We start from the raw sequence: 13,837 nt of genomic DNA on the forward strand, positions 1-13,837 counted from the left end.
ACTTCTTTAGGAGTTACACGACCGTGTAACACACAGCTCGTCCTAGAATACAATTTTCCCATTGGGACATTGTAATTTATTCTTCGTATTCCCAAATTTAACCACACTTCACCAATGAGTCTTAATGAATTAAAAAAATTATTATTAACATTATTTCATCACAATTAAGTCCTATATTACCCTTGACTTAACGATTAATACATTTCAATATCACAAGAGCTATAGAAAAGCTCATGTAGACATCAAACATCAACATTGGTCTTAAATCATCAATCCAATCATTTAACAATCTCTTAATGGAATTAGAAACATCTTAATAACATTTGGAATAATCAATTGCATCCCTAAATTATATTTTCATTCAATGAATGTGATTCCAAGCTCATCCATGAAGTTGTGTTGTTCCGAACCTTTATAAAAATTACGAGTTTTTATGAAATCTTTGACAACACTTTAACCTCTTCAAAACACTCTTAGGTTTAGATCATTTGATCAATTTTTAGCTACATCTGTGATTTATAAAAATAAATTTTGTTTTAAAATCATTTCAACCTATTCCAAAGGAAATTCTTATTTGGAATCACCACTTCCAACTACAAGCTGCATAAGGAATCATGTAATCACATCAAACACCAAGTTTCATGTACAACTTGAATCATCCTTGATTTGAATATATTAACTTATATGGAATCACTATTATCAATTCTAATAAGATAGAATCTTGGGTCTTACTATTCGACTTAAAAAGACATAGATGTTGAATGCGGAATAACATAATATAAGATTCATAATATCTTTGCTAAAATGTTTGGTAGTAGGCTACAAGCTATAAGTTGCAATTTTTATTTGGAGTTGGAATATGCACTTTTATTTATGTTGAAGTATTTGCAAAAGTATATTTATGTTTTTGAAATGTGTAAAATTACATATATTGATTGTTAGCCTATTAAGATTTTGGGCTTTATTTTGTATTGGGCCTTTTCGCTAGGAAATCCTAATTAGTTTGTCTATATATTATGTCTTTCCCTTTCATTGTATTTGTACTTCTCTTTGATAATAATACGAAACCCTAGTCGTTATATGTCTTTCACTTGTTAGTTTACATGGTATCAGAGCTCGGTTGATTATCTGTATTTTTTCATTTTTGGGGGCGAGTTACTGTTCATCGACGATTACTGTTCACCGGCGTTCATCGACACACTATTCATCGGTACTGTTCATAGCACTATTCATCGGAACTGTTCATCGCACTATTCATCGTACTGTTTACGTGCACTGTTCATTGCCACTATTGCAATTTTGGGTATGCTTTTCTTGCTAGTTTTTGTATTCGGTTTGGTTTGATTTGTTCGTTTTGTCGATTTTGAGGGTTTCGTTTCGTCTAGTTTTGTTGATTTTGAGATCTTGATCGTTTTTGCTGCTACTCGTATTTACTGTTTGGCCGATATTGAAATATGGCCCCAAGAGATGATTCTCTTCAGTCCATTAGTATTCAACTTGATGGAAAAAACTATGCCTATTGGAGTTATGTTATGAAAAATTTCTTGCGGGGAAAGACTATGTGGGGGATTGTTACAGCTGATAAGAAGAAACCAACAGACGAGAAGGCCGATAATTATGCAACCTTACTAGCTTCATGGGAGACTGATAACTCCAAGATCATTACTTTGATTAACAATTCTGTCATCCAGTCTATTGGTACTCAGTTGGCGAAGTATGACACGGCAAAGGAGGTTGGGGATCACTTGGCTAGGTTGTATACTCAATCTAACTTTACAAAGAAGTATCAGTTAGAGTTTGATATTCGAGCCCTCCAACAGAACAATCTCAGTGTTCAGGAATTTTATGCAGCTATGTCGGATTTGTGGGATCAGTTAGCTCTTACAGAACCTGATGTGTTGAAGGCTTTTAAGCCTTATATTGATAAAAGGGAAGAGCAACGTTTGGTTTAGTTCTTGATGGCATTACGTTCAGATTTTGAAGGTCTGCATGGATCAATCTTGCATCGTACACCTCTTCCCACTGTTGATTCGGTTGCTCACGAGTTGATTGATGAAGAAACTCGTATCAAGTCCCATGTTGATAAAGCTCCTAAGACAGCCACTCCTGCTGTCTTTGCTGTTCCACAACGACATCAATCTTCAAACCAAAATCTTCTCAGAGTTGCATTTGATGAGTGTGCTTTCTGTAAGAAGAAGAACCATTGGAAGGCAAATTGTCCTTTACTAACAAGCAAGGGAAATCAACAGCAACAACAAACAAGATCACCAGCATAGTCTCAGTCTTCACCCCAGAACAAGTCTTCTGGACAGTCACGCCCCTCATTTTCATCTTTTAGGCCACCACAGTATGCTGCTGCTACACCTTCAGTTGATAATGAAAGATATTTCACACCACCATCAGCCTTGGATCCACAGATTGTTGAGCAGTTCAGACAGTTCTTAGCTACCAATCCAACTGCCATGTCAGCTTCCATGTCTCATTCAGGTCTGTTTTCATCCAACACGTCAGGTATTCCTTCATCCTTGTGGTTATTGGATTCTGGTGCATCTCATCACATGTCACCACATTTTTCATCTTTTGCTTCATTATATTCTCGTACACCTCTCTCTGTTATGTCTGCTAGTGCTACACCCATGTCAGTAGAGGGTGTTGGTTCTATCGTCACTCCTTATATATCTTTAACAGATGTGTATTACATTCCTACACTTTCTTTGAATCTTGCATCGGTCAGTCAGTTGTGTAAATCTGGTTGTTGGGTCTTCTTTTCTGATTCATTCTGTTGTGTATAGGACATTCGGTCTCGGAGGGTGATTGGGATAGGCCGTAGACTTGGGGAGCTTTATGTCTTGGAGCAGCTACATGTTGCTGATGTTGCTGCATCTAGTGTCGATTTGTCGTCTTTTTGTTTAAACCCTTCATCGTCTCTTTTTTATCTTTGGCATTCTCGTTTGGGACATGTGTCAGCGTCTCGTTTACAGTTTTTGATTTCTACTGGTGTGTTAGGATCTTTGAAATTTGATGATATTTCCGATTGTTGTGGTTGTAAACTGGGAAAATTTTATGCTTTACCGTTTAATAAAAATGTCACTCGTTCTGTTGCTCCTTTTGACATCGTGCATTCTGATGTGTGGGGTCCCTCTCCGACCTCCTCCAAATCAAGAGCTAAGTATTATGTTTCATTCATTGATGATTACACTCGTTATACGTGGGTTTATTTTATGAAGCGCACGTCTGACTTTTTCACCATATATAGTGAATTCAGAGCTCTTGTCAAGACTCAACACTCTGCTGTCATAAAATGTTTTCGGTGTGATCTGGGAGGAGAATTTACCTCCAATGATTTTAAACAATTATTGGCATCTGATGGCACTATACATCAATCATCTTGTACAGACACTCCTCAGCAGAATGGTGTTGCAGAAAGAAAACATCGACATCTCCTAGAAACTGCCATATCCTTACTACTCTCTGCATAAGTTCCCAATATGTTTTGGGGAGAAGTTGTTCATACCGCCACTTATGTTATTAATCGCATTCCTACTGCGTACACTTCAGGAAAGTCTCGTTATGAAATGTTGTTTGGACAACTCCTAGATTATTCTTCATTACGAGTGTTTGGGTGTACATGTTTTGTCTTGAAGCCTCATGTAGAGAGAGATAAGTTGTCTTCAAAATCAGCTCTTTGTGTTTTTCTGGGATATGGTATTGGTCAAAAAGGTTATCGGTGTTATGATCCTTCAAATCAAAAACTGTATGTATCTCGCAATGTCACCTTTTTGGAGCATATTCCATTTTATAGCATTCTTGTTCAGTCACATGATGAAACCCGAGAGGAGCTTCATACTATTGATCCGTTTAGCATTGACATTGATGATCCGCCACATGTCATTGATCCACCACTTGCTGCTGATCCACCACATGCGGCTGATCCAACACCTATCGTTGATCTTATGCCCGCAAATCATCAAGACCCCCTCCATCGAGGCCTTATTGTAATAAGAAGTCCACAAAGCTTACTGAATTTGTCTATTCCTCTTACTCACTGGCTTTTTCCTCTTTTATTACTAATGTACATCGTCTCTCTAAGCCAACATCCTACAAAGAGGTCGTTTTCTGATCGCCTTTGGCAGACCGCTATGGCTGAGGAACTTGCAACTCTTTATCAGACTCATACATGAGATCTGGTTCCACTTCCACCGAGAAAGCACACGATTGGTTGTCGTTGGGTTTATAAAATCAAAACAAAGTCTGATGGATCCGTTGAGCGTTATAAAGCCATACTTGTGGCGAAAGGGTATGCGCAAAAGTATGGTTTTGATTATGAGGAGACTTTTGCACCTGTTGCAAAAATGACGACTGTTCGCACCTTGATTGCAGTTTCTTCCATTTGCCAATGGAAGATTTATCAAATGGATGTCAAGAATGCTTTCTTGAATGGTGATCTTCATGAGGAAGTATACATGTCTCCTCCCCTGGTATTGCTCACCAACCGGGTGAAGTTTGTCGACTTCGGAAGGCTCTATATGGCCTCAAACAAGCCCCTCGTCCTTGGTTTGTAAATTTTCTACGGTGATTACTTCTCTTGGTTTTCAACCAAGTAACCATGACTCGGCTCTATTTATTCGATGTAAGAATGCAGGTCAGATTATTCTTTCCTTATATGTCGATGACATGATTATTACTGGTGATGATCATGATGGTATAGAGTCTTTAAAGCGTGATTTGGCTCACCATTTTGCTATGAAAGACTTGGGATTGCTTCGTTATTTCTTGGGGATTGAAGTTTCTCAATCTCCAAAGGGTTATCTTCTATCTCAAACGAAGTATATTTCAGATTTGTTTGAACGTGCACGACTCACGGATAATCAAACAGTTGATACACCTATAGAGAGTAATGCAAAGTACTCTCCAACTGATGGTGTCCCATTATTAGATCCAAGCCTTTGTCGTACCATTGTTGGGAGTTTGGTTTACCTGACTGTCACTAGACCGGATATGCTCATGCAGTTCATGTGGTTAGCCAGTTTGTCACTGCTCCTACTACTGTTCATTGGGGAGTTGTTCTTCGTATTTTGAGATATTTACGTGGTACTCAGTTCTGCACTCTTATGTTTCCATCTTCATCCTCTCTTGAGCTGCGTGCCTATAGTGATGCAAATTGGGATACTGATATTTATGATCGTAAGTCCACTACTGGGTATTGTGTTTTTCTTGGAGATTCATTGATATCATGGAAAAGCAAGAAACAAGATGTTGTTTCTCGATCTTCTACAGAATCTGAGTATCGAGCCATGGCTATCGCCACTTGTGAGATTGTTTTGTTGAGATGGCTTCTTGCAGATATGGGCGTTCACATCTCCCAGCCTATCCCTTTGTATTGTGATAATGAGAGTGCGATAATGATTGCCAAGAATTCAGTGTTTCATGAGGGCACACACCGCATTGAGATTGACTGTCATTTCACACGTCATCATCTCCAGAAGGGCACTATCTCTCATCCTTATGTTCCTTCCTCTTTGCAAATTGTTGATATTCTGACAAAGCCGTTGACTGCTCCTCGATTCCATTTTCTGTCTGACAAACTCTCAATGCTTATTGTTGTTGCATTGTGAGTTAGAGGGGGAATGTTAGCCTATTAAGATTTTGGACTTTATTTTGTATTTGGCATTTTTGCTAGGAAACCCTAATTAGTTTGTCTATATATTATGTCTTTTCTTTTTCATTGTATTTGTACTTCTCTTTAATAATAATACGAAACTCTAACCGTTATATGTCTTTCACTTGTTAGTTTACATTGATATCTATATAATAGATATTTTTTTTTATCGCCAACCTAGTAAGTTTGTTATAATAGGCATATGAGCTATTTGATGTCTCTTGTTGGGTCTCGTAAGAAGATGAGTCTGACTCAATCAAATTTAGAGCGTTTGATATCACAATTAATTGGATCCGATAAGATTTTGTTATAAAGAACTTTTCTTTAAATGATACTTAAAATAACATTTGATTGTAAAGATTTTGTTATAAAGACTTTAAGTTCGTCCTCACAAAACTCACAAAGAAAGCTTTTTACATAGTTCACACCTTTTATGTAAAGTTAAAAGCTCAAACTTTTAAAATACTGTTTGTCAAACATGCACTTAAACATGGGTAATACAGATTAGATCAAATACTTAAACATGGGTAATATAGATTAGATCAAATTGATATTTAAAACATATCTGATCAAATTGATCTGTCAATACATTTTGTCTATTTTACTTCTTAAAATAACTAATATATAAAATATTATTATATGAATTATATTAATTACATAACAATCTATTTTTTAATATAATAATATAATATATTTTAACAATTTGAAATTCTGAATACATATTAGTCGTACTTGGCTCGTTTAACTTGTTCCATATTAAATTAAGTACTTTATATTTTCTCCACTCAACTTCTTAAGATAAAGTACGATATAAATTTATTAGATTAGAATAAATGACTCGTCCGCACTTATACATTATTTTTGTAATCTTTGTATCTGATATGAGAAGAGTCTCTTACAGACATTTTAATTTGGTCACTCAAAACTCTAAAGAAAAACTTCTCCCCGAAAAGAAGGGGTGGGGGGTTGGGCTAGTGAATTGTGAAGTAAACCAGTTCTCATAGGAACTCAAAAGAGCCCATTCCATTGAAACCGGTGGCGATCGGGCGGATCCAAACTTCGTTTCAATGTGAAAAATGGTGTCAAATTATATATTTTTGGTTGGGTCAAAAGTATTTTAAAGATTGAATTATTATTCATAAATTACATAAAATTCGCCTATTCGGTACTTAACAAAAGAGCAAATAAAAATGGGTTAAGAATTCCAAATTCACTAGTTTATTGTATTCCAAATAAAACTTCATAAATTCACAATTAATAATATTAAAAATTAAGTTTATGAGAATGATGATATAATAATAATAATAATAATAATAATAATAATTACTCCATCCGTCCCAAAATTATTATCCATATTTCACTTTTAAAATCTTTCTATGTCAACTTTAACCATAAATAACTTTATTTGTGTTTTATAATTTTTGATGAAACTTATGACAATGAGTATACATTTAAAAAACAATCTATTCATATATATCTTGCATAAAAAATTATATGACAAAAAATATATTATTTAATATCAAAGTTGAACAAAAATGACATAAAAAGTCAAACGTGGACAATAATTTTGGAACGGATGAAATATTATTATTATTATTATTATTATTATTATTATTATTATTATTATTATTATTATTATTATCGAGATATAAATATAATTATGGTCTTAGATTTTAATAGAATCTTTTATATTCAAAACTATTACCTAAAACAACTTTGCAATTTTTGGTAACGAAGAAAGAACAACAAATCATTTTTCAGTCTGCAATTAAGCAAGAGAAATTATCAAGTTTAAAGAAAGTTTATAAGTACCAAATAAATTGAATGTTGGTGATTTTATATCACTAATATTATTTAAGTGTAATGACGTTAATTTGTTGATTAATGTCATTTTCACAATTATTGAACAAATTGCTATGGTACGGAGTGCACATTTGTTTAATTTTGTCTTTGTTGAAAGTATACTGTTATTTAGGGTGAAAACCCTGAACTAATGGGGGTCCGGGGGCAGCGCTCCTGAGAGCGGGGTCCAAGGGGCAGCAGGCCCTGGCGGGGTCCAAGGGGCAAAGCCCCTGGCTTAAAACTGCCATGTAAGAATTATGTTGCTATATAAAAAATGCCTCAGAAATCCGTATTTTCTTTAAATACACCCGATTTTGTGATCCATTTATAGACTCGGTTTTATGTTAGTTTGTGACAGACAATGTGACAGTTTTTGGACAGGAAGTTGTTTTCCTGCAACTACCATATAACAGTTTTAAAACAGGAAGTTAGTTCTTGTTATATGATCAATTTCGAAATCATTTTTGGGTACAGATTTCATAACATCTTGTTCATTCTCCATTCTAGAAAACAATGAGTTTCATTCTATTAGAGATTTTGAGTGTACCCTCGAAGTGCTTTAATCTGAAAGTGTTTCACAACTCTCATTCATCCAAGTATATATCTATACCCCGATTTTCTAGCATTGAAGAGATGTAAAATAGATGTTTTACCCCATAAGATGCAATATGTTAAGAAAATTAAACAAGAACACATGAAAATTTAACGTTGTTCACTTGATCTATATGAATAAGATTTATCTAAAGACAAAATATATAGATTTTTTTCTTGAAATCAATATACAAAGAACTATGTATTTACTATACTCACAATATTAGCTCATGCTCCTCACCATCTAATCATATTAGGGTTACAATAAATGACATGTATTTATAGAGATGTTGACCTAACTTTATGGGTTGGACCAATTGTCATTTGACATGGTCGCATTAAGTCAAAGCTTGTTCTCCAAGATTGCTTGCACACCACCAAAGCTCAAAATTAGAATTGCTTCGTTGTCGCTAGGGCCAAAGATTCTAGGAATACCAATATAGAAACAATGTTTCATAACTTCTTACTGAGACAACACTTCTTTTGTATTCGTTTCTACAACATATCACTAATCTTCACTAAACTAACTTTTCACTTCGCTTTAGGCTGAAGTCGAGATTACGCTATAGGACGAAGTGTAGTCTACACACTTCAGAATGCTTTTTCTTTAGGAATTATACTACACATCTCAACAAACTCTGTCACTTGGAGGCTAATAGACAACTTATAATGTCGTACGAGTTGTAAATTTGAATTCTTTCTAGCTTATATTGTTGCCTCTAATTGTGAGGAAGGCTAGTTGTCACATGTATACCCACAAATTTTACATCATTATTTCTTTAGTGAGCATATCTGCAAGATTCTGTGCACCAAGGACCTACTTCAAGTTGAGGGTACCTTTGGATAACGATTCTATGATAAGGTAGTAACTTATGTTGCTATGTCTCCTACTGCTATGAGACATCATATTTTTTTCCTGGAGAACTACATTTTGTTTATCACATTATAGAACCTTGTATTCTTGTTTCAATCCCAAACTCGATAGATAGTTCTTCAAGAATATAAGTTTTTAGATGACTTCTTCTAAAGCTATATATTATTCTTTGATGGTGGAAAAATATAACGCCCGTGTTTCTTGTTAGACATTAATAAAATGATGTAATTGTAATGGTCAATAATTATAACCCTTTATGAAGTTAATAAAGATAATTATTTGAGTATTGTGTGATTTACGTAGTTATGTGTACTATACATGCTCAAAACAATATAATAAAATAAGATTAACATATACATCCAAAATAGAATAATAATTAGGACGAATAGCCTTGATAAAAGAGGAAGTAGTCATGATGATGATTCCGGAGATATAAGGAACGTTCCAATCCGACTTGTAACAAAAACGTTACGATCCGTTGAAGTTTCGCGTTCGACTTGATACAACATCGAGTGTCGTAAATAGTGAATCAGAGATATATCGCTTATTAGCATAAGTGATCTAAACGAAAGTCGTAGTAATCATTAAACCGAGAGCGTGCATTTAGAGAACGTCTAAATCTGAATTAATGAGAGGAAGTTGTGATTTTTTTTAATATTTCGACGTAACAATGTTAGCATAGAAATCAAATTTTAGATCGGTCAATTTTTAACATAAATGAGAGTTGAAGATTTCATCAATACCTATTCAAAGACATAAAGACAGTCTATAACGGACGTCGGATGAGAAAGTCAATTATTTTTAACGGACTTTAACAGTATAAGACTGTTAAAAATATAACTTTAAAAATAAAGTCAAAATTAGCCGACAGAGTCAAAATGAAAGTTGTAGATATCATTGATAGCTACTCATGGATATAAAATGCGTCGAAAATGGAGCTTCTATGAAGAAGATATGAGTTTTCTAAGATTTTAGAAAAATTTGCATGCATTTTGGCGCACAGACAAGATGCGCAACGTGCATCTGACCTTCACCACATCATGTCACAATTCTAATGGAGCCATGTCAGCCCGACATCCAAGTGTGCGACTTGTATTGAGAGGGTGCACGGTGTGCATTTGCTTTTTTCTGGTATAAATAGCTTTCGAAGTTTTTCACATTTCCCACACCGTTAACTCGTTTCTCTCTTGAAATTCTTTGCATGTTAGCCCAAATTTATCTTTGTATTAGTATTTCGGTAAAGCCTTGCGATCCTTGAGTGCCCGACAAGTTGTAGCTGTAACACCCGCAAATTCGGGTTAGTCAATTTAGAGACAATAAGTGTCAAAAATAACTTTTTTTGATATAAGATTATATTATATGTCACAAGGGTTTCGTACATATAAAGAACACTGAAATCCGAGTTATACCAAAGAAGTTATGACCCGTTGAAGTTTTACGGCAAAACCGGTACGACACCGGGAATCGTAAAAAGTGAATATACAATAAAATACTTTCTAGCCTTAGCAATCTAAATGAAGTTGTAGTATATGTTAAACCGAGAGTATGCATAAAAAGAACGTCAAAATCTGACTTCTTATGAGGAAGTTATGATTTTTCTGAAATTTGGCCTAGCAGTGCACAACTCGGAATTCAAATATTAGATCGAGCGGTTTTTGGCCAATGCAACCTAAATGAGAGTTGAAGATCTCATTATTATTAGCGCAATGATAAAAAAGACAGACGAAAACGGAGCCCGTATGTAGAAGTTATGAATTTTACGCGGTCATTTAACAGTATAATCTCCTCCTATTGTTAAATTTAATATCGGTCGAGAATTAGCCAACAAAGTCAAAAGGAAAGTTGTAGACCTTGTTTTTACCTACGCATGGATATAAAGAACGTTGAAAACGTAGCTCGTATGCGAAAGTTACATGGTTTAGAAGTCGGCAGGGTGCTGCTGCAAAAGGGGTGACGTGGCACAATCTTGGCCATTGCTTTCTCCCCAAGGCTTTCCACTAGATGGTGACATGTGGCACCAATTTCCGCCATATTTCACTCTATAAATACAACCCCTTCCACCCTCATTTCTTCACACCTCCACCCTTCTCTCTCTACTCTCTCTCTCTCTCTCTCTCTAAACCTCCCAAAACTCCCCTAGCGCTAGAAGAAAGCCCCGAAGCGCTCGACGGCTCCGAGACGAAGAGCTTTCGGCTCGAAAGTTCTGCCCCTGCAGATCCCGACTTCTAGCCAAACCCCCTCGTAGGTAAGCTACGCCTACCCTATTTTAAATATAGCTTTTATTTAAATATAGTATTGTTATTAGGAACTTATAATAAATATTTGGGCTATTATTATGAGTTATATAAGTGTCGTTATAATACATTTTTAGGCAATCGCGGTACGGGGAATCTGGTTTAAATGGCCGCATAGGGTTGTTGGATTTTAGAAGTGTTGTATGCCAAAATGGTCCTGCCCTCAGGTGTTTTATGCCTGGCCCCTATCTGTACATAGTGGGTGAAGAGTACTGTTTAACGCTTATATAATAGTAATAATAGCTAGACTATTAATTAGTTTCGGTGAATATTCGACTAAACTTTAGTGGTAATGATACTAAGTTTCGTCGAAAGAAAACAAATTAATAGAAGCGAAGCGTTGTCTGAGATCGGAATCACCGCCTTAACAAGTGAGTGCATAGTTACTTTCATCTTATACATAGATATGAAGTATTTTATATAAATTACGTGCTATGTGTGTATACTATCTGAATACTTGCTGTCTAAGTTGGATGAAACGTTTTATACATGTTTTAAATGATCTAAACTGTATATATATTTTATATTTACAAAATGTGTTGGGTAAAACATGAGTAGATTAGAGGTGAGATAAATGATGAACGATTAAAGATGAGATAAATGATGAGCGATGAAAGATGAGATGAATGATGAGTGATAATATATGAGTAATAAAATATGGTGCGAAGCGATGAGCCAAAACGATGAGCCAAAACGATGAACCAAACGATGAGCCAAATGATGACCCAAGCGATGGCCCCGTCATCTAGCAGAGTATGGATGACAACCACAGACTATTCTATACAGTCTAGTGGAACACTAGCAGGCTCGCAACCTGTAGGTGTTGTGAACAATGTGTTCACCTGGTGTACTTTAAAAACCCATTGACATGTATCGCGAGTGGAATCTCGAAAACGATACTATCAATAAACGAGATAAACCCTGGCGACTATGTAGACTTAGTGTCGATTCCTTAAGATACTCCTTAGGAATGAATGAACGAGGAATAGTTGAATATTAGGGTCTATCCTTAAGAGTAAAGAAGATAATGGGGATGGGTAATTGGGTTGATTGTTTGATGTTTAATATAATAATTATATTATTGTGGGTTGAAAACCCTATGTACTTACTAGGTTTCCCAACCTGACCCACCCAAGCTTATTTGTATCACAGGTGTCGATATGAAGCTACTTTACACTGAGGGATTTAAAAGAGATGTAGATCACTAGTGTAAATGAGTATAAGTTCTGTTTATGCTTATGTTTCTGTATTGACGATGACATCCCAAATGTTTTAAAATGGATAAAAATACATTTCTTCGGAAATGCTTTGGTAACGTATTTAACATGTTTTTCTGGGAACAAATTTCGCAACATTTTTATTAAAATAGGTACTCTGATTTTTATAATGCATAAACAAAATCGGTCTTTTCTAGCCATGAAAATGGGGATGTCACAGTAGCCATCAAGTAGGAACTATGCCAGTGCAATTTCCGGAATTTTTGTCTAGGGAATCTTTGTAAGCTAAATTACAATCTATATTATTTTAAGTGTAACTATATTCATAGTCGTTGTGATGAATTTATAAATAAGATTTGTCAGGGATTCCAAGTCATTATACTGATTGATCTACTTACAAGGGTGATGTCTAGGCAAGATTTAGTGCGGTGTTTAAAATGAGATTTCCAACCATCATACTCTATATACCAAACAGACCCTACCTCCGATATGATCTTACCTAGTTTCTCCTTATTTGATGTAGACATTGGGATTGTTGAGGAGTATAGACTATTAATTAGTCCTAAGAATTAAAAAAAAAACTAAGACTTAGTGATAGTTGAACCTAGGTTACATCAAAGGAAAAACCAAGCGCTTGAGCGAAGAGCTGTTCGAGTTTTGAGTCATCATTGTATCAAGTGAGTGCATAGTTACTTTTAGCTTGCACATAGATATAAAGTATCTAGATGATTACATGCTATGTGTGCCTATTATCTGCATTACTTGATATTTGTGTTAAATGAATTATGTGAATTTTAATTGATTTAATCATATATATATATATATATATATATATATATATATATATATATATATATATATATATATATATATACACACAATATATTGGGTAGTGATGGGTGATGAAAATGATGAGATGATGATGAAATGACTTGACTTCTGATGAACCAGTCACCTACCAGAGTATAGATGACGACCACAGACTATTCTAGACAGTCTAGTGGAACGCCGGAAGGCTCGCATCTTGTAGGTGTTAGTGAACTATAAGTTCATTGATTTACTCTTCCCCATGGTTGCCTTATTGACATTTATTGCTAAAGGAATCCCCCAAGTAGTAACGTCCACCCGTTGATGATGATGATCCTTAGGATAGGTCCCTTGAAATCAATATTTTAGGATCATTATGTAAGAATAACGGGAATAGGTAATTGGGTGAATTATTTGATGTAAATCATATAGTTAAAGAACTTAATTCTTATGGGTTGAAAACCTTATGTACTCACCAGGCTCCCAAACCTGACCCACTCAGTTTCTTTGTATCACAGGTAGCAACACGAAGGCCCAAGGATATTGGGTGATG

At 35.1% G+C, this 13,837-nt stretch overlaps 1 protein-coding gene across 1 annotated transcript; it reads left to right on the forward strand.

Annotated features, from left to right (window-relative positions):
* Positions 1 to 1,454: 1,454 nt before the first annotated feature.
* LOC145059840 (uncharacterized) lies at positions 1,455 to 1,952 on the forward strand. The gene has a single exon (XM_079007614.1). The coding sequence runs from the start codon at positions 1,455 to 1,457 to the stop codon at positions 1,950 to 1,952; it is 498 nt and encodes a 165-aa protein (XP_078863740.1).
* The last annotated feature ends 11,885 nt before the right edge of the window (positions 1,953 to 13,837 follow it).

The sequence above is a fragment of the Lactuca serriola genome, chromosome 6, assembly GCF_051521515.1.
Source record: "Lactuca serriola cultivar US96UC23 chromosome 6, Lser_US96UC23_V15, whole genome shotgun sequence".
Taxonomy (NCBI): Eukaryota; Viridiplantae; Streptophyta; class Magnoliopsida; order Asterales; family Asteraceae; genus Lactuca; species Lactuca serriola.

What these genes read in the sequence shown, in the direction of transcription:
- LOC145059840 (XM_079007614.1), top strand. Translation starts at nt 1,455, where the DNA reads ATGGCCCCAAGAGATGATTCTCTTCAGTCCATTAGTATTCAACTTGAT.